This window comes from Bos mutus, chromosome 6, assembly GCF_027580195.1.
Source record: "Bos mutus isolate GX-2022 chromosome 6, NWIPB_WYAK_1.1, whole genome shotgun sequence".
Lineage (NCBI taxonomy): Eukaryota > Metazoa > Chordata > Mammalia > Artiodactyla > Bovidae > Bos > Bos mutus.
The window spans coordinates 103,427,959-103,451,815 of record NC_091622.1 but is presented as its reverse complement, the minus strand read 5'-3'; the positions used below and the strand labels follow the sequence as shown (position 1 = coordinate 103,451,815).

Sequence of the window (23,857 nt, the reverse complement as noted above, 5' to 3'; positions counted from 1 at the left end):
GAGGCACCTTCATTTTCCCAAGACTCCATCTTCGGAGGCTCTGCGAACCTCAGTCCTGCCCAACTGCATACGTTTGCTCATTGCCTGCAGCTCCTGACCAAGGACCCTGAGAGCCGCCTGTCCAGCCTTGGTGACGTCCAGAGCGCACCCTACTTGGCCGACATGAACTGGGATGCGGTGTTGGAGAAGGCACTGACACCCGGCTTTGTGCCCAATGTGAGTGAGGTCCTGTTCTATGACATCCAGCCCTGTGCAGGGTCTCCCTCCTGGGTATTCAGAAACACTCTGGAAGCTGGCAGGGGGGAGGAGGGTTGCTGGCCACATCATTTGAGCTCCAAAGGAATCACCTTTCACTGGGATTCGGCGTGGATTTGGACCTGATTTGCGCGGTCCAGTTGGGTGGCTTCCCTCCCTGTAGTGAGTCCTCAGGGGCACAAAACCTCCTTTTTCTTGTTAAATCACACCCTCAATGTGCACAGATCCAGGCCCTGGGTGGGTGAGAGCAGGGTAATGGGAGTCAATGAGCCACCCTTTCACAAGCTGCCTGTCGGGTAGAGGAAGACAGTGAGTTACCAGTAAATATATAACAGTTCAGTTCAGTTCAGTTGCTCAGTCATCTCCGAGTCTTTGCGACCCCATGGCCTACAGCATGCCAGGCTTCCCTGTTCATCACCAACTCCTGGAGCTTACTCAAATTCATGAGAGGAAGACAGTGAGTCACCAGTAACCGTGTAACGTGACATCAGGCAGTGATGCCAATTCCTACACAGAGAACGAGCTAGGAAGACAGAGAACGGGGTGAAGGAGAAGGAGGCAGAGGCTGCTTTTAGGTAGAGGTGCAGAAATCCGAACCAAGTGAGGGAACCAGGCTTGTAAAGACAGGGTGGAATTTTCCAGGCAGAGGGAATATCAAGATCACGCACCTCCAGGCAGCAAAAAGCTTCCAAAGAACAGTGAGAAAGCTTTATAGCTGGAGCAGAGTAAAATAGAAGAAAACAGTAGGGAATGAGGGTGGAAGGGACCACAGTCTACACCCTGGAGACTTCCGGAGATCATGACAAGGGTTTTGGACTGTGCCCTCTAAACACTGCAGTGCTCTTGGCAGGGAGGTAAAAGTGTCAGGTTTACACCATTGAGTGGACAGGTGGTTGCTGAGGATGAATGAAGGAGGCCAACAGGAAGGAGGCCGAGGAGCTAGCCCAGAGGCTCCCAGGGATGACCGCAGGCCTGAGGGTCAACTGGCTTCAGCTGCAGGGCACCTGGCAGCCAGGATGGAGAACTGGGTAGATTTGGTGTCTCAGATGGTAAAGAATCCGCCTGCCATGCAGAAGACCTGGGTTTAATCCCTGGGTCAGGAAGATCCCCTGGAGAAGGGAAAAGCTACCCACCCCAGTATTCTTGCCTGGATGATTTCATGGACAAAGGAGCCTGGCAAGCTACCGTCCACGGGGTCTCAAAGAGCCAGACACGACTGAGCGACTTTCACTTTCACTTTTTGGCCAGAAATGGCATCTTTAAATGGATTTGTTAAAAATGATATTTATATTAATATAAAAAGTAGTAATGACGTGAGGAGGAGGGTATGAGAAAATATGTGAAAAGTACCAGATTGGTAAACTGAACTCAATCTCATGAAATGAACACACACAAGATGAAGGAAACATGTGGATATTAACAGGTGGGTGGGGATTATAGGGCTAAATGAATGACATGTGCAGTGAGAATGTGTCAGTGTTCATCATCAGGACAGAAATGAGCAGATATGTCCCCTGTGGGGGGGGGCTTCCCTGGTGGCTCAGATGGTATAAAGTCTGCCTGCAATGCAGGCGACCCGGGTTCAGTCTCTGGGTTGGAAAGATCCCCTGCAGAAGGGAATGGAAACCCACTCTAGGATTCTTGCCTGGAGAACTCCATGGACAGAGGAGCCTGGTGGGCTACAGTCTGTGGGGTCACAAAGAATTTGACACAACTGAGTGACTAACACTTTCACAACTTTCTTTCACACCCTAGGAGTAGCTCACTGTTACTTGTTGAATGAGTGATTGAATGAATGAGTGATTGAATTAATGAATGAAAATACAAATCAGTGATGCGGAACCAAGGCAAACCGTGTTTCCTTTTCCACTTCTTTTCAGAAAGGGAGACTGAACTGCGATCCCACATTTGAACTTGAAGAGATGATTCTTGAATCCAAACCACTTCATAAAAAGAAGAAGAGGTTGGCAAAGAACAGATCCAAAGATGGCTCTAAGGACAGCTGTCCTTTGGTGAGCACTGTCTTGGGAGCACACCCTGACAGAGAGGAACCCTATAGTCCAGTGAATGTGATTGAGCTGCTCCTTAGCCACAAGGGGGGTGGGCGGGGAGTGTGACGTGTCACTTCACCCTCCCAAATACCTTCGTTTGCAGTCAATCAAATGCCTCCATCAAACAAGTGATCTTTCAGAGCAGGATGCTATGAGAGCATCGCTTGAGTCGATACGTTCTTGCTCTCATCATTCACGTTAGCACGGTTTCCTAGTGCAGGAATCTCTGTATCTCTGATCAAGAGCCCAAGAACGATGCCAAGTGACTTCAGTGCTGCGCCCAGTAGAGCCCAGCACCCGTTGCTGGCCAAAATCTTGGCCTTCTCTGCCCACCAAAGCTAAATAAAAAATATGAGACAGAGTCTGGAGATAATAGAAAGGTGGATTTAATTCTCAGCCAGTGGAGAGGAGAATACAGTAGGCTCGTGCCTCCAAGAACTGTGCCCCCGCCCCCACCTCCATGAGGAGTCTAGGAGCTTATATAAGATCAAAGTCAGGAGTTGGTGATGAGGTACTAATGTGTTAGGATCTTGATTTCTTCCTCTTGAATTGTTTCAAAGACAGTCATAGGCTGGCATCAGTAACCCAGTAATTGAGTCTGGCAGTTTGGTGCCTTGCGGCCTTCTTTCTGATATGTAACTACAAGGGGAAGGGTGTTGTACGGGTGAATACCAGAAACAGGATGTATTTAGCATAGAGTCAAAGGAAAATAGGAGTGAAGCAAACTTAGTTACAGACATGCAGAGTTAGGAGCAAAAAAACTAGGAATGTTCAGGCCTGCTCACTGTTCTCTTTATCTTCTTTGTTCTCAGAAAAGAGAAAGAAAAAAAGTCATTCTTCTTTTTTCCCACACCCTCTGCAAAGGTGTTATACTGTGGAGGCATCCAAGGCCACCCTTTGTGGGTCCTTGTATTAATTTTCTAGGCCATCATCACAAAGTGTCACACACTGATCTGGAACAACTGAAATGTGTGCACTCACAATTCTACAGACCAGAAGTTCAGAATCAAGGTATTAACAGAGCTGTGCTTTCTCAAAGGCTCTCAGGAGGCTCCCTCCTTGCCTCTTACAGCTTCCGGCGGTGGCCTACAGCCCTTGACACCCCTTGGCTCATAGCTACATCACTCTCATTTTTTCCTCCATCTTCACAAGGCATTTTCCTCTCTGTGTCTCTCTGTGTCTTCACACAGTCCTCTTTTAAAGACACCTGTCATCAAATTTAGGAAGCACCCCCCTCCTTGCTCCAGGTTGACCTCATCCTAACTAGTTCCATCTGCAAAGACCTTGTTTCCAAATAAGGTCACATTGACCAGTACATGGCGTTAGGACCTCAACGTGTGTTTTTCAATGTATTTTTATTGAAGTATAGTGATTCGCAATGTTGTGTTAATGTCTGCCCTACAGCCGAGTGATTCAGTTACAAGAATATATACATTCTTTTCTGTATTCTCTTCCATTGCAATTTATCACAGGATATTGAATATAGTTCCCGCTGTGCTATACAACAGAAACTTGTGGTTTATCCATTCTGTACTTAATAGTTTGCATCTGCTAATCCTAACCTCCCAATCCTTCCCTCCCCGACCTCCACCCCCTTGGCAATCACAGGTCTGTTCTCTATGTCTTGTGAGTCTTTTGTTTCTCTATGTCTTGTGTTTCTTTTTCATAAGTTCACCTGTGTCATATTTTAGATCCCACTTAAGTAACATCATGGGCTTCCCTGGTGGCTCAGCAGTAAAGAAACTGCCTGCAATGCAATAGACTCAGGACTGATCCCTGGATAGAAAAGATCCCCTGGAGAAGGGAATGGCAACCCATTCCAGTATTCTTGCCCAGAGAATCCCATGGACAGAGGAGGCTGGCAGTCTATAGTCCATGGGGTTGCCAAAGTCAGTCATGACTGAATAATCAGCAACAACAACAACAAACTAATATCACTTGGAATTTGTCGTTCTCTTTCTGACTGACTTCACTCAGTATGATATTCTCTAGGTCCATCCATGTTGCTGCAGATGGGATTATAGCACTCTTTTTATGGCTGAGGAGTACTCCACTGTACATATGCACCACATCTTCTTTATCCATTCATCTGTCAATGCACATTTAGGTTGCTTCTACAACACATCTTTCTAGAGGACACAGTTCACCCCACAACTTTCCCTTCCTCCATCAAAATATATTAAACATTACAATTTATGATTACATTGGTATGAAGACAAATATAGCATTCGGTGTTAAAAGTTCATTCTTTTCAGCTTATTTGAAAAAAATATCTCTGTAGCCCCTAAAAGTATTGTGGACCCTAGGCTGTGTGCTGGGACTAATGCAGAACTTGGCCAGGGGAGGCCTGGGTGGGCATTCACATGGGCGGGCCCACCAGGGGTGGGGGTCCTGCAGACACGTGCATGTCCATCCTGCATCCAGGCAGCTGTGAGACGTGTGTTAGAGCATTTGTGAGACCGTGGTCCTTGGCTCCTGTTCCTGAGGAGAATGAGCATCTTTGCGTGACGGCCTTGAATTCCCCCTCCCCCACCGTGCTGCTCCATCAGGCCTCATGAACATTCAAGTGATCAGGAAACCAGGGTCCTGATTTTCAGTTCATATTCCAGAGACTTCCCTGGTGGTCTAGTGGTTAAGACTGTGTTTCCACCACAGTGGGGTGCAGGTTTGATCCCTGGTCAAGAAACTAAGATCTCACATTCCATGTGGCCAAAATGTAAAAACAAACAAACGAACTCAACTCATAGCCCATTTTAACAAGACTTTGACATTGCATTTAATGGCTTAACATGTAGAAAAACATCTTCTTCTGTCAGCCCTTACCTCCCCATGACACTGTCGCCTGTATAGTCAGGGCTGTTCCAGCTGCTTAGCTTGTCCCCATCCCCAAGCATCCTATTTAGATCAGTGTCTGGTCGTCCTCACTCCGGGGAGGATGCGTCATCACTTACGGTCCCCTCTCTGTGCTCTTTGACAGAATGGACACCTCCAGCAGTGCTTGGAGACCGTGCGGAAGGAATTCATCGTATTCAACAGAGAGAAGTAAGTATGCTACCAGGATCCACTGGGCAGAGCCCTTTCAAGGGACCCATGGTCTCCCTGGGTGAATCAAGGCCCCCAAACCCCATGAAGCCAGCCACGATGCTGGAAGGGAACCAGCAGGCAGACCCCATTATTCTAATCCTGCCTCTGCCGTCTGGCCCAAGCAAGGCTCCAACTTCACCTCTCTGGGCCCCGGGGGTCTTTATGTGAAGTGGGGTGACCACAGCAGGACTGATGGCACACAGGATGCTGGCATGGAGGGGCAGGCCAGCAGATGGCTACGCGCCCGAGACCCGGAGAAAAACTGCCTTGGATCAAGTCCTGGGTCTGCTGCTGCCAGAGCAACCCAGGGCAGGTCGCTTAACATCATGGAGCCTCATTGTCAGCAACGACAAAGTGGAAATCACGCCCTTGCCGTGTGGTTGCTGTAAGGTTGATTCAAGGCCTGGCGTGGTAGGAGTATTCAGGAAAAGGATAACTGTTATGATTGTTGTTGTGATTATCATTATTTGATGGGATAACGTGGTGTGGGCTGTGCTAGGACCCCAGCATTGTGGACTGGCAGGAGACAGGATGATGGTAAGGTGGGAGGGGCTGACCTGATCACATGACTGACCTGATCACATGACTGCCCTTACAGCAGCCGAGGAAGTGGAGGCTCAGGCTTGGTCCCACCCATGTTACCATCTGGGGGTCCATCCGCCAGTGCCTGATGACTCAGAGAGAGGCCTCAAGGGGCCGTGGGCTCACACAACAGGAGCCGAGGCCCTGCAGGCAGGACTCACAGCACATAGCTCCATTTATCTAGTCATTCACCCAGGCCTCGGGCTTGCAGAGACAATCAGATCCGCTTCCGTCCCTCCAGGAGGGCCAGATGGACACATGCCCAGTTGACCCTTATGTGTTCACCCGTGTTCCACCACTTTCGGCTTCTCGCAGGTGGCAGCCACAGAGGGTCCACACGTTGTGGGAGAGGGCAGCCCAGGCATGACTTTGCAGCAGGCACACAGCTCAGCCTGGGTGTCAGGGAAGCTCCTGGAGGTGCCATGCCTGGCGGTGCCCTGATGGGCGAGGAGGCCAGGGCATGGAGGTCCATCAGTGAGGGCAATACACAGAGAAGCAAGGTGGCCTGGCAGAGGTGGGCACCTGCAGCTGGATTAGAAGCTTGAATTCCCAGAGTATGCCAGGGGGTGGGCGGGAGGTGCAGCAGGGTGTGAGGGCCCTGGGGAGGGCTGTTTGGGTTGATGGGCTGGACAGGGCCCCATTCCCAGTGGGCACTGGGGGAGATGAAGGAGGCAGTAGCCTGTCCTTTGTCCTGGGTGGCTACAAATCTAGGCTAGTAGACACACAAACACACACACACAAACACAGACACACCAAGCCAGACAACATCACTCACTCATCAACATCACTCATCTCTCAGACAGCCTCACCCACACTGATCATGTCCTTGGTCCCAGCAGGATGGGAAGAAACTTGGAGCAGGTGAGGGCTAGGATTATAAGAGGTTTCAGAGCCCATCACATTTTCCTTGTGGTCCTGTCTGCTCTGAGGCTCATGGTCCCTTCCCCACGGTAGACAGTCAGTCCTGGGAACTTCCGCTGAAACCAGCTTGGGCACTTTGGACCACAGTGAGAATGAGCTCCAGGCAGCCTTGGCTCGGGTCCTCCAGTGGTTTAGGCAGGGACTGTAGCATCCTCAAAGAGTACCTGGGTGGAAAATGGGAGCCTGTGAAATGCAGAGGGTGACAGACCCGAGCAGGGAGCAATCACACTGTGTGTGGCACTGTGTGTCAGAAGACGCTTCCATCTGGAACCTGAAGAACCCAAGTTGTTTCCCTTAAAAAGAAAATGAAAATGAGATACCCCTCCTTGTGTTGTCAGGTGGCATCTGGCTGTTTTTTAGCAGAAACCCAACTATATAGTGGCTTTGACCAATCAGATGTTCTTTCTTACGTGGAAAGGTGAATGTAGTAAGATCACCCAGCTATACTGAGAACCCCCGTGAGAGCTGTGGTCATGGAGTTGAAGTGAGGCTGGCACCGTTAACAGGAGTTGTCAAAATAAAGATGGAGGATGGAAGTTGTCTTCCAGATGGGGGTGGTCAGGATGAGCATATGTGAAAGCGGGAGGCATGGAAGAAGATGGGAAAGGGGAGATGTGCGTGGGTTTGACGGAGGTTTCTGCTCTGTCGTCCCTGTGTCTCTGCTCCCCAGTAGCCCTGAGGCTAATAGGCTACCTGTCAGGGCAGGTGTGCTGGGAGCAGTGTCTTTCCCCCAGCTTCTCCCCACAAGGATGCTGTCCTGTACCTTGCCAACCCCTCCATGTCAAACCCTATCCCTGCTCCATGATGTACCCGGGAAAGGACCCACATTACAGCCACCCATAACCACCCTGCTGCAATTTCTCATCTGTTAAAAGGAAACAAGGAAAACACTCTTGAGAGACTGCAAGGAGATCCAACCAGTCCATCCTAAAGGAGATCAGTCCTGGGTATTCATTGGACGGACTGATGCTGAAGCTGAAACTCCAATACTTTGGCCACCTGATGCAAAGAGCTAACTCATTGGAAAAGACCCTGATGCTGGGAACGATTGAAGGCAGGAGGAGAAGGGGATGACAGAGGATGAGATAGTTGGATGGCATCACCAACTCAGTGGACATGAGTTTGAGTAAACTCAGGGAGTTGGTGGTGGACAGGAAAGCCTGGCATGCTACGGTTCATGGGGTCACAGAGTCTGACATGACTGAGCAACTGAACTGAACTGAAAAGGAAACAATGGAAACAGTAACAGACTTTATTTTAGGGGACTCCAAAATTGCTTCAGATGGTGACTGCAGCCATGAAATTAAAAGACATTTGCTCCTTGGAAGAAAAGCTATGACCAACCTAGACAGTATATTAAAAAACAGAGACATACCTTTGCCAACAAAGATCCATATAGTCAAAGCTAAGGTTTTTCCAGTAGTCATGTATGGATGTGAGAGTTGGACTATAAAGAAAGCTGAGTGCCGAAGAATTGATGCTTTTGAACTGTGGTGTTGGAGAAGACTCTTGAGAGTCCCGTGGACAGCAAAGAGATCCAACCAGTCAATTGTAAAGGGAATCAGTCCTGAATATTTATTGGAAGGACTGATGCTAAAGCTGAAACTCCAATACTTTGGCCACCTGATGCGAACAACTGACTCCTTACACAGACCCTGGTGCTGGGAGGGATTGAGGGCAGGAAGAGAAGGGGACAAGAGAGGATGAGATGGTTGGATGGCATCACCGACTCGATGGACATGAGTTTGAGTGGACTCCGGGAGTTGGTGATGGACACGGAGGCCTGGCGTGCTGCAATTCATGGGGTCGCAAAGAGTCAGACATGACTGAGCGACTGAACTGAACTGAACTGAACTGATATAAATAGTACACACATGGTTTATCCGTTTTTCTTGTGGACATTTGGGCTGTTTGTAGAATTTATCTATTAGGAATTAAGGTGTCATAAATATTTTGTACAATCCTCTTTGTAGATGCATTTTTATCACTCTTGGAGAATAACATGATTCTGTAGACATCTAGGAGCATGAGTGAAAGGGGTTTCTAAAAATCTCTTTTATATTAGCGAGATAGGCACCATGCATCCTGCACTCCTTTCTGCAGTCCTGTTTATGAAGCACCTGTTCTGCTGACACTGGAGTAGCTGGAAAATTAAAGACCTTCTTTCCAACATCAGCCACGTGGCCGGTGGGATGCTGAGAGGGGACACTGAGACACCGAGCCAAGCTTCCCTTCATGCTCCACTGGGACCTTGCTGCCCGCTCCTTGCCTCCTCTGGCAGTTCCTTCTCCTTTTGGTCTCTGCAGGCCTGGCCGTCCGCCTGAAACACACTGCTCCTACTTCCTGCGTAGTCATTACAGACCTTATCTCCTCCGTGTCTTATGTGCGTGCTCAGATGCTTCAGTCATTTCCGACTCTCTGCGACCCCGTGGGTGTTAGCACACCAGGCTCCTCTGTCCATGGAATTCTCCAGGCATGAATACTGGAGTGGGTTGCCATGCCCTCCTCCAGGGGATCTTCCGGATCCAGTGATCAAACCCGTGTCTCCAGTGTCTCATGCACGGCAGGCGGATTCTTTACCACTGAGCCACTGGGGAGGCCCTTGTCTGTGCAGAGGGTGCTGCAAAGGTGAACTGGAAGGAAGTGCCATGGTCACGGGGGTTCCTGTCAGGAACTCCTGGGGTGGGAGTTGTTAGCATTTAGAGTTGCTGCCTCTGTTAAACAGGATGAACTATGACCTCCCAAAAGATATGCTGAAGTTCTAGCCACCAGGACTTCAAAATACAACCTTATTTCCAATCCTTGGAAATAGGGTTGTTGCAGATATAATTAGCTGAGATGAGATCATACTGGAACAGAGGACTCTTAATCCGAAATGCATGCATGCATGTTCAGCCCATCAGTTGTGCCTGACTCTTTATGACTCCATGGACTGCAGCCTGCCAGGCTCCTTTGTCCATGGGATTTCCAGCCAAGAATACTGGAATGCGTTGCCATTTCCTTCTCCAGGGGATCTTCCTGACTCAGGGATAGAAACCGCATCTCCTGCATTGGCAGGTGGATTCTTTACCCCTGAGTCACCAAGGAAGCCCATGAATCCAATATGAGTGATGTCCTAAGAAGAAGATAAGAGACACAGACACACAGAGAAGACTGTGTGAAGATGGAGGCAGAGACTGGGGTGATGCATCTACAAACCAAGGGGCGCCAAGGATGACCCACAGCCACCAGAAGCCAGAGGGGCCCTGGTACAGATTCTCCATCAGCCCCTCCAGAAGGAGCTAACCCAGCTGACAGCTTGACTTCAGACTTCTGCCTCCAGACTGTGAGACAATACATTTCTGTTGTTGTGAACTATCCAGATGGGGACACCTGTTACAGCCACCCTAGGAAACAAGTACAGCATCCTTCTGAATCCAAAGTAGAGAGAATGGGCCTGTGACTCTACAGTTTACATCTTTCCAGTCATTCTGACGCCTCAGGGTTTGAGAATTTCTCCTAGAGACCCATGTACCCAAACTGTGCCTCCTCCAGTTAGTTCTTGGCTGAGTCACGGGTGTTTGTGCACACTCTCTTGTGTCCAGATCTTTGTCATCCCATAAACTATAGCCCACCTGGCTCCTCTGTCCATGGAATTTTCCAGGCAAAAATACTGGAGTGGGTTGCCATTTCCTCCTCCAGGGGATCTTCCCAACCCAGAGACTGAACCCGAGTCTTCTGTGTCTCCTGCATTGGCAGGCAGATTCTTTACCACTGAGCCATCTGGGAAGCCCAAAAGAATCCCATCTAAAAATGTCCCCAAGAACAGAAGGAATGAAAAATGCCCAACGAACTGACACTGTATATTGAGACTGAAAAGTGAGGCAGGAGGGCAGCTCCATAAAGCAGAATTATGAAGTTTTGTATGGGTAACTTACGAACGACTTGGATCAGGCATATGGCAATCTGGAAGCATCCCCAGCTGCACTCCATACTTCTAAGGGACCATCAGGAGTTTTATAGTTAAGCTCAGTTATGAAGGGAAGTGCTTGAAGACAGAAACTGAGTTCCTAAGTCAAGACCCTATCTGATTTATGATGGGTGGGTGCCAAAAATATGTCAGCCAAGGTCTTTGTCCTTATTTGGAGACTAACAGAGCAGAGATGCTACTTGGACCTAATGATCATTATGCTGTGTGCTAAATCACTTCAGTCTTGTCCATCTCTGTTCAATTCTATGGACTGTAGGCTTCTCAGTCCCTGGGATTCTTCAGGCAAGAGTATTGGAGAGGCTTTCCATTTCTTCCTCCAGGGAATCTTCCCCACTCAGGGACTGAACCTGTGTCTCTTAGATCTTCTGCAAAGGCAGCCAGGTTCTTTACCGCTAGCGCCATCTGGGAAGCTAAATAATATCTATGATCATTAAACAATATCTGTTCATTACAAAGGGGCTGCTCAGGTGGCGCAGTGGTAAAGAATCTGCCTGTCAATGCAGGAGAGAAGAGTTCAATCCCTGGGTAGGGAAGATGATCCCCTGGAGGAGGATATGGCAACCCACTCCAGTATTCTTGCCTGACAAATTATACGGACAGAGGAGCCTGCCGGGCTACAGTCCATGGGGTCACAAAGAGTGGGACACAAATGAGCACGCACACACACATTCTTTACAAATCCACTGACAATGGAGAAGAGATTTATTGCACAGCACAGTCCTAGGTAGGGTTAGTGGAAGGACAGGAGGAACTGAATGGGCCCAAGATGACGTCGGTGATGCATACACGTGGCAGACCCTCCATTTCCTCTTCGTCCTTTGCCTTGAATCATTCATCTGCAACTTTGAGCCCTCATGTGTTGAAGGATGCCACTACAGACACAAACACCCTGCACAGCCACCTGCCTCTTGCATGGTCAGGTGTGCTTCCTCAACCAGAAGAAGCTCTTGGGCAGAGCAAAGGTCCCCCTGCGTCATGGGACTACTGTCCCAGGCTTTAAGGGGGACATGAGCTGGGCACCTATTGCATCAGCTCCCATGGAAGATTCTCACTGGTCCTTTGAAAGATGCATCATAATCCTGGACTGGTACCTGGGGACACAGAAGTGGATATAGCAGGACCTATGACCTCAGGATGCTTGAGGCCTAAAGGGCACAGACTGGGACACGGCCTTGCTTGGACCACTGTGCAAACGTCGAGGAGATGCCCTAGGTCTGACTTCTCTGGACCTCACTTTCTAAACAGAGAACAAAATTAAAATTAGCACTGCCTAATTTTCTGGAAACACAGTTATTAATGGATCATGGTCTCCGCTGGCAAAAGGCCACTGAGTGAGGTGGAGCATCTGGTTCCAGGGACTGGTCCAGGCTTCCAAGGACCCGGGCAGCTGAGCTCCCATTAGTTTGAGAAATGCACCATGGGGCTTGTCTTCCAATTTTAGCCAAAGATCAGAGCAGGGGTGATTTTTCCAAAAGGTCTTTTCAATAGCAGTTGACAAAGCTTTGCAGTATAAGAAGCCCCTGATGAGAAAGGAATTTTCTATCTGCTTCATCTTGTAAAGAACTTAAACATTTAAAATCATACTAAAGCTACCTTTGGAGCCCTTGAAAATGTTACATTTTAATAATCAAATACTGCACATGCTATATTTAGTAATACTATTAATAATGACTGTATGTGATTTTATGGGTTTTATATCATGTTTCCTTAATCCAGGGCTACTCAACCTCAGCTCTATTGCCATTTGATGACTCTTGACATCAATTCTTTGATGTGGGGACAGTTCTATACATTGTAAGAGGTTTAGCAGAATCTGTGACCTTTTACTCATTAGATATCCATAGCACCTCCATAGCTATGACACCAAAAATGGCCCCAAACTTTACCTGGGAGGCAGATCGCCCCCGCTTGAGAACCATTGCTCAAATCCCTACCCATCACATTTTCTAAGGTACTCCTCCTCCTCCTCCTCCTCCTCCTTCTCCTCCTTCCTCCTGAGCTCTTGCAGCTCTTAATTGTAACATGAAGGACCTGAAATCTGATCTTCCATCCACTGGATTCTGGGCTCTTTCTGCTACATATGCTTTCATCCAGGTGTCCAGCAGGTGCTTATTCCACATCCCCACTGGGTGGGGTACTGGGGATAGAATGGGAGCAAAGTCCCTGTTCCCATGGGGCTCACTGTCTGGTAGAACAAGCCCTGTGAGATGAAGGAAGGGGTTACTTTCTGCAGTGGTGTATTTGGGGTTCTTTCCAGTGTGTCCTGTGGGGCCCTGACTTGTAGGGAGCTGATGTTATTAGGCTTCATTTTTATAGGGCACTCGCTGTATGACATTTAGTCTGTACATCCATCCTGTGAGCCAGCTACTTTTATTGCCTCATTTTGCAGCTGGAGAAGGGTAGGCATAAAGCAGGTGGCGGGCACATGGCCAAGAGATAGCAGGGAGGGAGGGGAGTATAAGGAGGCAGTCTAGCTCCAGAGCCCAAAGTGTAATGAAAGTGTTATTTGTTCAGTCGTGTCCTACTCTTTGCGACCCTATGGACTGCAGCACACCAGGCTTCCCTGTCTTTCACTATCTCCTGTAGTTTGTTCAAATCCATGTCCTTTGAGTCAATGATGCTATCCAACCATCCCATCCTCTGTCTCCTCCTTCTCCTGCCTTCAATCTTTCCCAGATCAGAGTCTTTTCCAATGAGTCAACTCTTTGCATCTGGTGGCCCAGATGATATAAATTAATATGAATCACAGTGTATTCAAAGTTTGCTGGCTTCATCTGCCCATGTGGCCTCCTTGGAGTTTCCCAGCAGATAGATAGGGACCTTCCATTGTGGCCTGGAGCCTCTGGGAACTGGTGGCAAGGAGGTATGAGGATAACTCATCTCAGGCTTGGGAATGGAGTGGACATTGCAGGTCCTGGCTCTGCTTCTCTCGGTGGCCAGCCTGGTGGGGTTCCAGCTTCTCTGAGCCTCAGGCTCCATAAGTGTGTCAATAAAGGCTGGGCTGTGCATCAGTGACTCCATGACTTGACCAAGGTCTGTGTCACTCACAGAAAACCTTGACATCCTTCTCAGCTCTTCAACAACCCACAGGGAAGGAGGGACAGAGTTAGAGCCACTTTTCCCAGATACGTCTATAAAACGGGGAAAACCTTTCCTCGGGCACCCTCCTTCTAACTTCTGTGCTAGGAAGAGGCTGACTCTGAGAATCCAGCCTCTGAAATCAAGGCCAGTGCACTGACATTCTCTCCAGTTTGAGGTTCCCAATGTGGTGCAAACCTCGATTTCACAGGAGCAGGTGAAAGGGAACAGCAGCTGACAGTTGAGAGCGCCTGTGGTGTGTCGAGCTCAGGGTGGGGACAGGGCCCTGCAGCCACTTTCTCACCCAGTTCTCATCGCAGGTCTATCCGTGAGTGTCTTCCTGCCTGTTTCACGGTCAGAGAAACTGATAAAAGCATAACTGCAGTGATGTGTCTAAGGGAGAGTGGAGAGAGGGGCCAGGCGACTAAATGGGAAGCAAAGTGGCACCTTTCCAAACACAAGGAAACGGCCAGGGGAAATCAACTCCATGGCCTGAAACCGCGGGAGGAATTTCAGCCCCAGATGAAAGTGACCGGAGGGAAACTCTAGTTCCATGAAAACTCAAAATCAAGAAATCACACAGGAATCAGGGCCCTCTCCACTCCAGTACTCTTGCCTGGAAAATCCCATGGATGGAGGAGCCTGGTAGGCTGTAGTCCATGGGGTCGCTAAGAGTCGGACATGACTAAGCGACTTCACTTTTACTTTTCACTTTCTTGCATTGGAGAAGGAAATGGCAACCCACTCCAGTGTTCTTGCCTGGAGAATCCCAGGGACGGAGGATCCTGGTGGGCTGCCGTCTATGGGGTCACACAGAGTCAGACACGACTGAAGTGACTTAGCAGCAGCAGCAGTCCTCTTCGCTGGGGTCTCAGTCAGAGGAAATTGCAGCTGGGTTAAAAAGGGTAACTGATCCTGACATATCCATCTCAGCCACAGAAAATAAAACATGGCCAGTTTTCAGTTGGCCAAAGGAGACACACTGCTGCTGCTGCTGCTAAGTCGCTTCAGTAGTGTCCGACTCTGTGCAACCCCATAGATGGCAGCCCACCAGGCTCCTCCGTCCCAGGGATTCTCCAGTCAAGAATACTGGACTGGGTTGCCATTTCCTTCTCCAATGCATGCATGCATGCTAAGTCACTTCAGTCGTGTCCAACTCTGTGTAACCCCATAGACCACAGCCCACCAGGCTCCTCTGTCCACAGGATTCTCTAGGCAAGAATACTTGAGTGAGTTAAGGAGACACACAGACCCTGACAAATTGCCTCAACTGTATGCAACCCTGTATCATGTTGCTCTAAAGCACATATGGTCATTGGTCTGCTCAGATTTAACTCATTTAAAGACCTATCTTTACTTTTCCTTGCATCAGATTTCTCTAGTCAAAAAGAGGTACCCTAATTTTTATATGAATATTTATAGGCCTTATTTAATCCTATGTGAAATAAGGCTATGTGTAAATTTGAAAGCTATAAATAGGATCCAGTGATCTGTTTTAGAGTAAATGTTGTTGTTGTTGGTGGTGGTCTAATTTTCTCCCTGTTACATATGGAAATCTCATTGCTAGCCAGTTAAGTGAAATAGGTTATCATTTTTTAGAATATTGAAAGCCTGTTACATACCATGCACTGTGCTTGATGCTTTATACACATTTACATTTTATCTAAAATAAATCCTCACCACAACCTTGATTTGTAAGTATTGACATCTACAGAGGACTTCCTGGTGGCTCAATGGTAAAGAATCTGCCTACAATGCAGGAGACACAAGAGACGCAGGTTTGATCCCTGGGTCAGGAAGATCCCCTGGGGGAGGGCATGGCAACCCACTCCAGTATTTTTGCCTGGAGAATCCCAATGACAGAAGAGCCCAGTGGGCTACAGTTCATGGGGTCACAAAGAATCAGACACAACTGAAGTGACTTAGCACACACGCATGACATCTACAGAGAAGGAGTCATTTGCCCAACTTTATCTGGAAGGGTGGTGTAGGTATTAAATGAGGAGGTGTTGAGTAAGAATGAACTCAACAAGTCTCAGTCCCTATCACTCAGAAACTTGAGGGTGCCATCCCTTCTATTTCCCCCAGAGCTCATCTGTTTGCAAAAGGGGAAAGAGGATGCTTAGTAAGATAATCCTCTCCTTTCTGCTATATCACACCCAAGGTGCAGCTGACTCCATCCTCAGACTTCCTCAAATAGGTTTTGCTTCAGGCAATAGGAGATAAAATAGAATTTTAATGCTTCTGGCCAAAGGCTCTTATTGAATTTGCAAGATAAGTGTTGCATACAAGGTGATCTTCCCAATAAGTGATGAGGTTTGAAAGTAGAACAGACAGTTATACTGAGCTTTTACTTAAGGAAAAGACATCTCTTGAGGAACTAGAAATGATGTTGTATCAGTCACAGTTGCAGAGGAGACACTCTCCAAGGATAATTTATCTACAAAGGACCCTTTACAAAGGTGTGGCTATAAGGACGTCATAGAGGCTTGTGCAGTAAGTAAACTGGGGCTTCAGAGAAGGCAAGGTGTTCCCACTGGGAGGTTGAAGAGATGAGAGGGAGGCCATCCAGAAGGCTCCCTCGATTGGAGAAGTGACCTTCCAAGGTTCCCAGTAGCCCCAGGGGCCAGTACAGGAAGGGGACTGGGGACTTAATGCCCTTGCTCCTTCTAATTTCTGCCAGGGCTCCCAAGCGGTCAACCCCTGGAAGCCCAAAGTGCTTAGGAGTTTTTGATACAGTTCCTACAAGTCAGACTCACAGGCTGGAGAGCAGGTGGAGAGTGGGATGGGGTGAATCTGGGGGACAGTGAAAGGTGGTTAGTTTGGGGGCTCCTAAGAATTGAAGGTATATCCCTAGAGAGAGAAAAATTAGAATCATCTGAATGATTCCAGGAAGTGCACCAAAGGTCAGGGGGGAGGAGCTATCAGGCCACGGATTTCTCAGTTGCAATTCTATGCAAAGGAAAAGTTTATAAGGATTTGAGCAGTTCCCAAGTGAAGTGGACGATCTGGGGAGGAGGGCAGTGGGGTTTGGGTTAAGATGGGCTGGCTCTGTGCAAGGGATGCTAGAGAAGGGATTCTTGCAGTGTGCAAACAATTAGACCAGGTGACTGCTTGCTTCTCTTGAATCATATCAGATTAGATCAGTCGCTCAGTCGTGTCCAACTCTTTGCGACCCCATGAATCACAGCACGCCAGGCCTCCCTGTCCATCACCAACTCCCAGAGTCCACCCAGACTCACATCCATCGAGTCGGTGATGCCATCCAGCATCTCATCCTCTGTCGTCCCCTTCTCCTCCTGCCCCCAATCCCTCCCAGCATCAGAGTCTTTTCCAATGAGTCAACTCTTCACATGAGGTGGCCAAAGTACTGGAGTTTCAGCTTTAGCATCATTCCTTCCAAAGAAATCCCAGGGCTGATCTCCTTTAGAATGGACTGGTTGGGTCTCCTTGCAGTCCAAGGGACTCTCAAGAGTCTTCTCCAACACCACAGTTCAAAAGCATCAATTCTTCGGTGCTCAGCCTTCTTCACAGTCCAACTCTCACATCCATACATGACCACAGGAAAAACCATAGCCTTGACTAGATGAACCTTTGTGGGCAAAGTAATGTCTCTGCTTTTGAATATGCTATCTAGGTTGGTCATAACTTTCTTTCCAAGGAGTAAGCGTCTTTTAATTTCATGGCTGCAGTCACCATCTGCAGTGATTTTGGAGTCCAGAAAAATATAGTCTGACACTGTTTCCACTGTTTCCCCATCTATTTCCCACGAAGTGATGGGACCGGATGCCATGATCTTCGTTTTCTGAATGTTGAGCTTTAAGCCAATTTTTTCACTCTCCACTTTCACCTTCATCAAGAGGCTTTTTAGTTCCTCTTCACTTTCTGCCATAAGGGTGGTGTCATCTGCATATCTGAGGTTATTGATACTTCTCCCGGCAATCTTGATTCCAGCTTGTGTTTCTTCCAGTCCAGCGTTTCTCATGATGTACTCTGCATATAAGTTAAATAAGCAGGGTGACATTATACAGCCTTGATGTACTCCTTTTCCTGTTTGGAACCAGTCTGTTGTTCCATGTCCAGTTCTAACTGTTGCTTCCTGACCTGCATACAAATTTCTCAAGAGGCAGATCAGGTGGTCTGTTATTCCCATCTCTTTCAGAATTTTCCACAATTTATTGTGATCCACACAGTCAGAGGCCTTGGCATAGTCAATAAAGCAGAAATAGATGTTTTTCTGGAACTCTCTTGCTTTTTTGATGATGCAGCGGATGTTGGCAATTTGATCTCTGGTTCTTCTGCCTTTTCTAAAACCAGCTTGAACATCAGGAAGTTCAAGGTTCACATATTGCTGAAGCCTGGCTTGGAGAATTTTAAGCATTACTTTACTAGCGTGTGAGATGAGTGCAATTGTGCGGTAGTTTGAGTATTCTTTGGCATTGCCTTTCTTTGGGATTGGAATGAAAACTGACCTTTTCCAGTCCTGTGGCTACTGCTGAGTTTTCCAAATTTGCTGGTATATTGAGTGCAGCACTTTCACAGCATCATCTTTCAGGATTTGGAATAGCTCAACTGGAATTCCATCACCTCCACTAGCTTTGTTCGTAGTGATGCTTTCTAAGGCCCACTTGACTTCACATTCCAGGATGTCTGGCTCTAGGTCAGTGATCACACCATCGTGATTTTCTGGGTCATGAAGATCTTTTGTGTGCAGTTCTTCTGTGTATTCTTGCCATCTCTTCTTAATATCTGCTTCTGTTAGGTTCATACCATTTCTGTCCTTTATCGAGCCCATCTTTGCATGAAATGTTCCTTTGGTATCTCTGATTTTCTTAAAGAGATCTCTAGTCTTTCCCATTCTGTTGTTTTCCTCTATTTCTTTGCACTGATCGCTGAGGAAGTCTTTCTTATCTCTTCTTGATATTCTTTGGAACTCTGCATTCAGATGTTTATATCTTTCCTTTTCTCCTTTGCTTTTTGCTTCTCTTCTTTTCACAGCTATTTATAAGGCCTCCCCAGACAGCCATTTTGCTTTTTTCATTTCTTTTCCATGGGGATGGTCTTGATCCCTGTCTCCTGTACAATGTCACGAACCTCACTCCATAGCTCATCAGGCACTCCATCTATCAGATCCAGGCCCTTAAATCTATTTCTCACTTCCACTGTACAACTGTTCTACTGTGGACACTATTCTACTGCGGGCAGGAACCCCTCAGAAGAAATGGAGTAGCCATCATGGTCAACAAAAGAGTCCGAAATGCAGTACTTGGATGCAATATCAAAAATGATCTCTGTTTGTTTCCAAGGCAAACCGTTCAATATCACAGTAATCCAAGTCTATGCCCCAACCAGTAACACTGAAGAAGCTGAAATTGAATGGTTCTATGAAGACCTACAAGACCTTTTAGAACTAACACCCAAAAAAGATGTCCTTTTCATTATGGGGGACTGGAATGCAAAAGTAGGAAGTCAAGAAACACCTGGAGTAACAGGCAAATTTGGCCTTGCAATACGGAATGAAGCAGGGCAAAGACTAATAGAGTTTTGCCAAGAAAATGAACTGGTCATAACAAACACCCTCTTCCAACAACACAAGAGAAGACTCTATACATGGACATCACCAGGTAGTCAACACTGAAATCAGATTGATTATATTCTTTGCAGCCAAAGATGGAGAAGCTCTATACAGTCAGCAAAAACAAGACCAGGAGCTGACTGTGGCTCAGACCATGAACTCCTTATTGCCAAATTCAGACTTAAATTGAAGAAAGTAGGGAAAACCACTAGACCATTCAGGTATGACCTAAATCACATCCCTTCTCTTCAATATCCACCTTCTATCCCCAAACAGACAACTCTTCTTCAAGTTGGTGCATGCCCTTCCAGAACTTTCCAGTAACTTTGACTCTTTGGTTTTTATTAACTGTGGACAGGCAGTATACATAATAGCTAAGAGCGCAGCCTTTGGAATCAGACTGCCTGGTTTTGAATCCTGATCCATGTTTGCTTTGCGACCTCGGACCTCACACTAGTGCCTCAGTTTCCTCATCTGTAAAGTGGTGAAAGTGAAAATTGCTCAGCTGTGTCCAACTCTTCGCAACCCCATGACCTATAGCCTGCCAGGCTCCTCTGTCTGTGGAATTCTCCAGGCCAAAATACTGGGGTGGAGGTAGCCGTTCCCTTCTCCAGGGGATCTTCCCAACCCAGGGATCAAACCCGGGTCTCCCACATTGCAGGCAGATTCTGTACTGTCTGAGCCACCAGGGAAGGGGGTGTTAAAACCTACCCTATATGAAAGACCATTGTATGGACCAGTGAGTGAACAAATGTTAAGCACTTAACACCCTTCCTACACGATCAGTCAGCACTGCCCAAATATTTACTAGTAATATTTATTATACACAAAATTACCAGGCCAATATAGTACTGTATCAATTAAGTGCCATGTCAGACATCATTGTGCCTTAATTTTTAAACCAACACTTACATATACACACAAAACAGCAATCTATCTCAACTCCCTTGGCCACAAGAGATAGAGCTCCAATTTGACTCATGCAAACTGTCATCCACAAGGTCTGTGAGCTCGCCAGTTCTGCCAGTGGTCATGAATTCTTGTCCAGCGAGGATACCCTGTTACTCCATTCGGTTGGGATTGGCTTCCTTTCCCTCTAAGTGTGTTGAGACAGAGCCTGCCAACCTGTGCAAACAGGCAGCTGATGAGCAGTAGATACCTGGCTGGGCGTTTATTCCTGCATCCACCTGCCCAGCTTTCCAGCACACATTGTCTGTGCACCTGCCCCCGGCCGGCTGATGCAAGGTCACAGACAGCACGCCGTGGCCCTTTCCCAGAGGAGGGGAGACCAGCAACCAGGTTGGAGACCCGGTTCCAGGCACCAGTTCCATGCCCAGCCTTTCCTGGTTTGCAGACCCCCCCTGGATCCCGCCACGACTTGTGCGACTGGATTCCCCCACCTGAGCCTGTTGCCTGTCTCACCCATTGCTGGGTCCTGACCTTCAGCCACTCTATGTCACCCCATTCCAGTACCCTGCACTTTTCTGTGTCTCCCTCCTTGATCCCCTAGAATGGAACCATCTGTGGGGACCTTCTTGCTGTGAGACATTCATCAGAACTACCGCAGGAAGTTAAACTTGACTTACTGATCCTGTTTCTCCATCTGTGAAATGGGAGTATCCCCACACTGCAATCAGTAACAAAGAAAGGTGACTTAGTGGTAAAGAATCTGCCTGCCAATGCAGGAGGCAAAAAAAAAAAAAAAAAATGCAGATTCAACCCCCAGGTTGGGAAGATCCTTTGGAGGAGGAAATGGCAACCCACTTCAGTATTCTTGCCTGGAGAATTCCATGGACAGAAAAGCCTGGTGGGCTACAGTCCATGGGATTGCAAAGAATCAGACACGACTGAGTGCATGCATCACACATCCACACTGCAGTCATCATCATAAAAATCCCGGCCCTTTATAAAGTGCCTGTTTCAGGCAGGTACATACTATGCATCTGTTCACCTTCATTAAAGAGGTGGTGTTGTGGGGGTGTTACAGGCTAGGAACGAGAGGCTTCAGGAAGTTGGGTGAGTTCCCCCAGGTCCCTCAGCCACTCACAGCAAAGCTGGGATCCTGATTGAATTCTGTATGATTCCAAAGCCTGCATTCTCCCACCACACCACACGGCCACTCCAAGATGCCACACGGTTCTGGACGCATATAACCAGTGAAATGATATGAATAGGTGTGACAGTACTTGAAGTGTTTTCCTTTTTGAAGCACCCAGCACAAAGGAAAGCTGGTCAGTCTGAACCAGGGAGCCAGGCTGTACCTTGGATTTGAGGCTGTAGATCAATGTTGGTGTTAATCTGACTGCATCCTCGGGGTGTGAAAGAGCTTGGTTTGAAATTACTTTGATTGCTAACCATTTTCTTTTCGTCCTGTGTAGTGCTTTGCCTTTGAAAAATGCCTCCAGCCCATATTACGACGAATTTTAATATGTCCTGTTCTCGTTAATCGAGAGTCTCCATCACAGAGCACTTCCTTCTGACAATTAATGCTTGAGTTCGGGACGTTGAGAGCATTCACATCCATCACTCAGAATTCTGGTCACAAAACTGACAATTAATTTGATAAAGTTGGCTGAGAAAATTAAATGTTCCTGCCATTGCAGAGATAACTAGCCAATTTGTATCAGTAGACTTGGGCTACATCTACTAAGATATGTAAAATCCTTTTTCATTTCCTCCTGAAATATAGATAACTGGGCTCTGGGCTAGTCATGGAAGTGAGCTCTTGGGACCAACCATATGGTTTCACATCATTGTCTTGGTTCCTGGGTTTCTATTTAAGCAAACTGAGCCTTTCTATGGAGAAGGAAATGGCAACCCACTCCTGTGTTCTTGCCTGGAGAATCCCAGGGACGGGGGAGCCTGGTGGGCTGCCTCTATGGGGTCACATAGAGTCAGACATGACTGAAGTGACTTAGCAGCAGCAGCAGCAGAGCCTTTCTAATTTCTTTAGAGCATGGCAAAATCATTCCACGCTGTCTCCTCCCAGATCCGGATTGAAAGGCATGAGATTCAGTGGAAAGAGCAGGGGCCTTGGAGACAGACAGACCTGAGTTGGAATCCAGCCTCCCAAAGTCACATGGCTAGTAAGTGGCAGACTCAGAGACAGAACGAGATAGCCTGGCTCTAAGCCCAGGCCCTGGATGCCGGGCCATACTGCCTCCTCTGGCAGAGGCTTCATCACAGTGAACATTCACTGTTTGCTCTCTGTTGTGTTCCCCAGGCCTCAACTGTGAGCCTGGCACACTCATAGCTGGTGGAAAGAATGAGTGGAAGGATATGGAAGTAATAGGTGGATCAGATGATTGATCAGATGAATGGAAATATGGGAGTAGATGGATGAATGAATAGGCAGAAGGGTGGTGGATGGATAGTAAATGAAAAGGTGACAGATGGGAGGTAGCTGTGTGGGTGGATGGGTAAATAGGGAGTCTCTGGGGGCAATCAATGGATAGGGTGGATAGTGAATTGAGGGACAGGTGAGTCAGTAGATGGATGATGAGCAGATGGGTGATGGAGGGATGTATTGATGAATGGATGGATAATGAATAGATGAGATAGATTTCTATATAGGAGGTGCATGGATGGGTAGGTGAATAAGTAAGTGGATGGAGGGGGGACACAGTGAGTAGGAGTGGACACGTAGGGGTGGGGTGGAACAGATAATTGAACATATGGGTGGATGATGGATGGATGGAAGGGTGGAGTAGAGTATATGATAGGTGAAGAGAAAGTGGATGGGTAGATGGATGGTGAATAGTTGGTAGGTGGGCAGGACTGTAGATGCAGAGAGAAGAAGGCAGGCTTTGGAGCCTCCAAGAACTAGATCAGAATCCAGTTCTGTAAGCCTGTAGGGGGATGGGTGGGTGTCTAGAGAGGGTTCTTCCTTTTTGGTTCTGTCTCCTCATCTCACACTGAGCCTGGTGGTAAGTTGCAAGCGGCATGACTCACGTCTCATTTACTTACTGTTCGAAGCCCCCAGCACTCAGGTCATATTGTTCCACATACAACCCTCCATAGAAGAGGGGAGACTTGAAACAGCCAGTTCTCTTTAAAACAGCTCTGTCCAAGAGGAGGAGCTGAAGTTGCTGAAATTACATAGCTCCAAAAAAGACTGATCCACCCTGGAATTTTTTTTTTTTTTTAACTTTCTATGCCTTACTGCACTGGTGTCCTTTTATTTCAAATTTCTTCCCTCCCTCCAGCTACCCACATTCCACATCAATCCTTAAAGCCCAGCTCAAAAGCTGCCTCCTGCAGGAAGCCTTCCTTGATCTACACAAGACTTCTGACTCCATCTCTCCCTTACTGGGGCTCCCTCTTCCATATGTTCCACTCTTT

General features: G+C 47.6%; 1 protein-coding gene across 2 annotated transcripts in view; it reads left to right on the top strand.

The window, feature by feature from the left end:
* Window positions 1-23,857, top strand: part of STK32B (serine/threonine kinase 32B) — a 407,675-nt gene that overhangs the window by 374,546 nt on the left and 9,272 nt on the right. For both annotated transcript variants that reach the window (XM_070371877.1, XM_005893204.3), the window contains 3 exons: window positions 91-216; window positions 2,136-2,267; window positions 5,284-5,348. In XM_070371877.1, coding sequence (XP_070227978.1) covers window positions 91-216; window positions 2,136-2,267; window positions 5,284-5,348 — 323 coding nt within the window. The remainder of the gene's footprint in view (window positions 1-90; window positions 217-2,135; window positions 2,268-5,283; window positions 5,349-23,857) is intronic.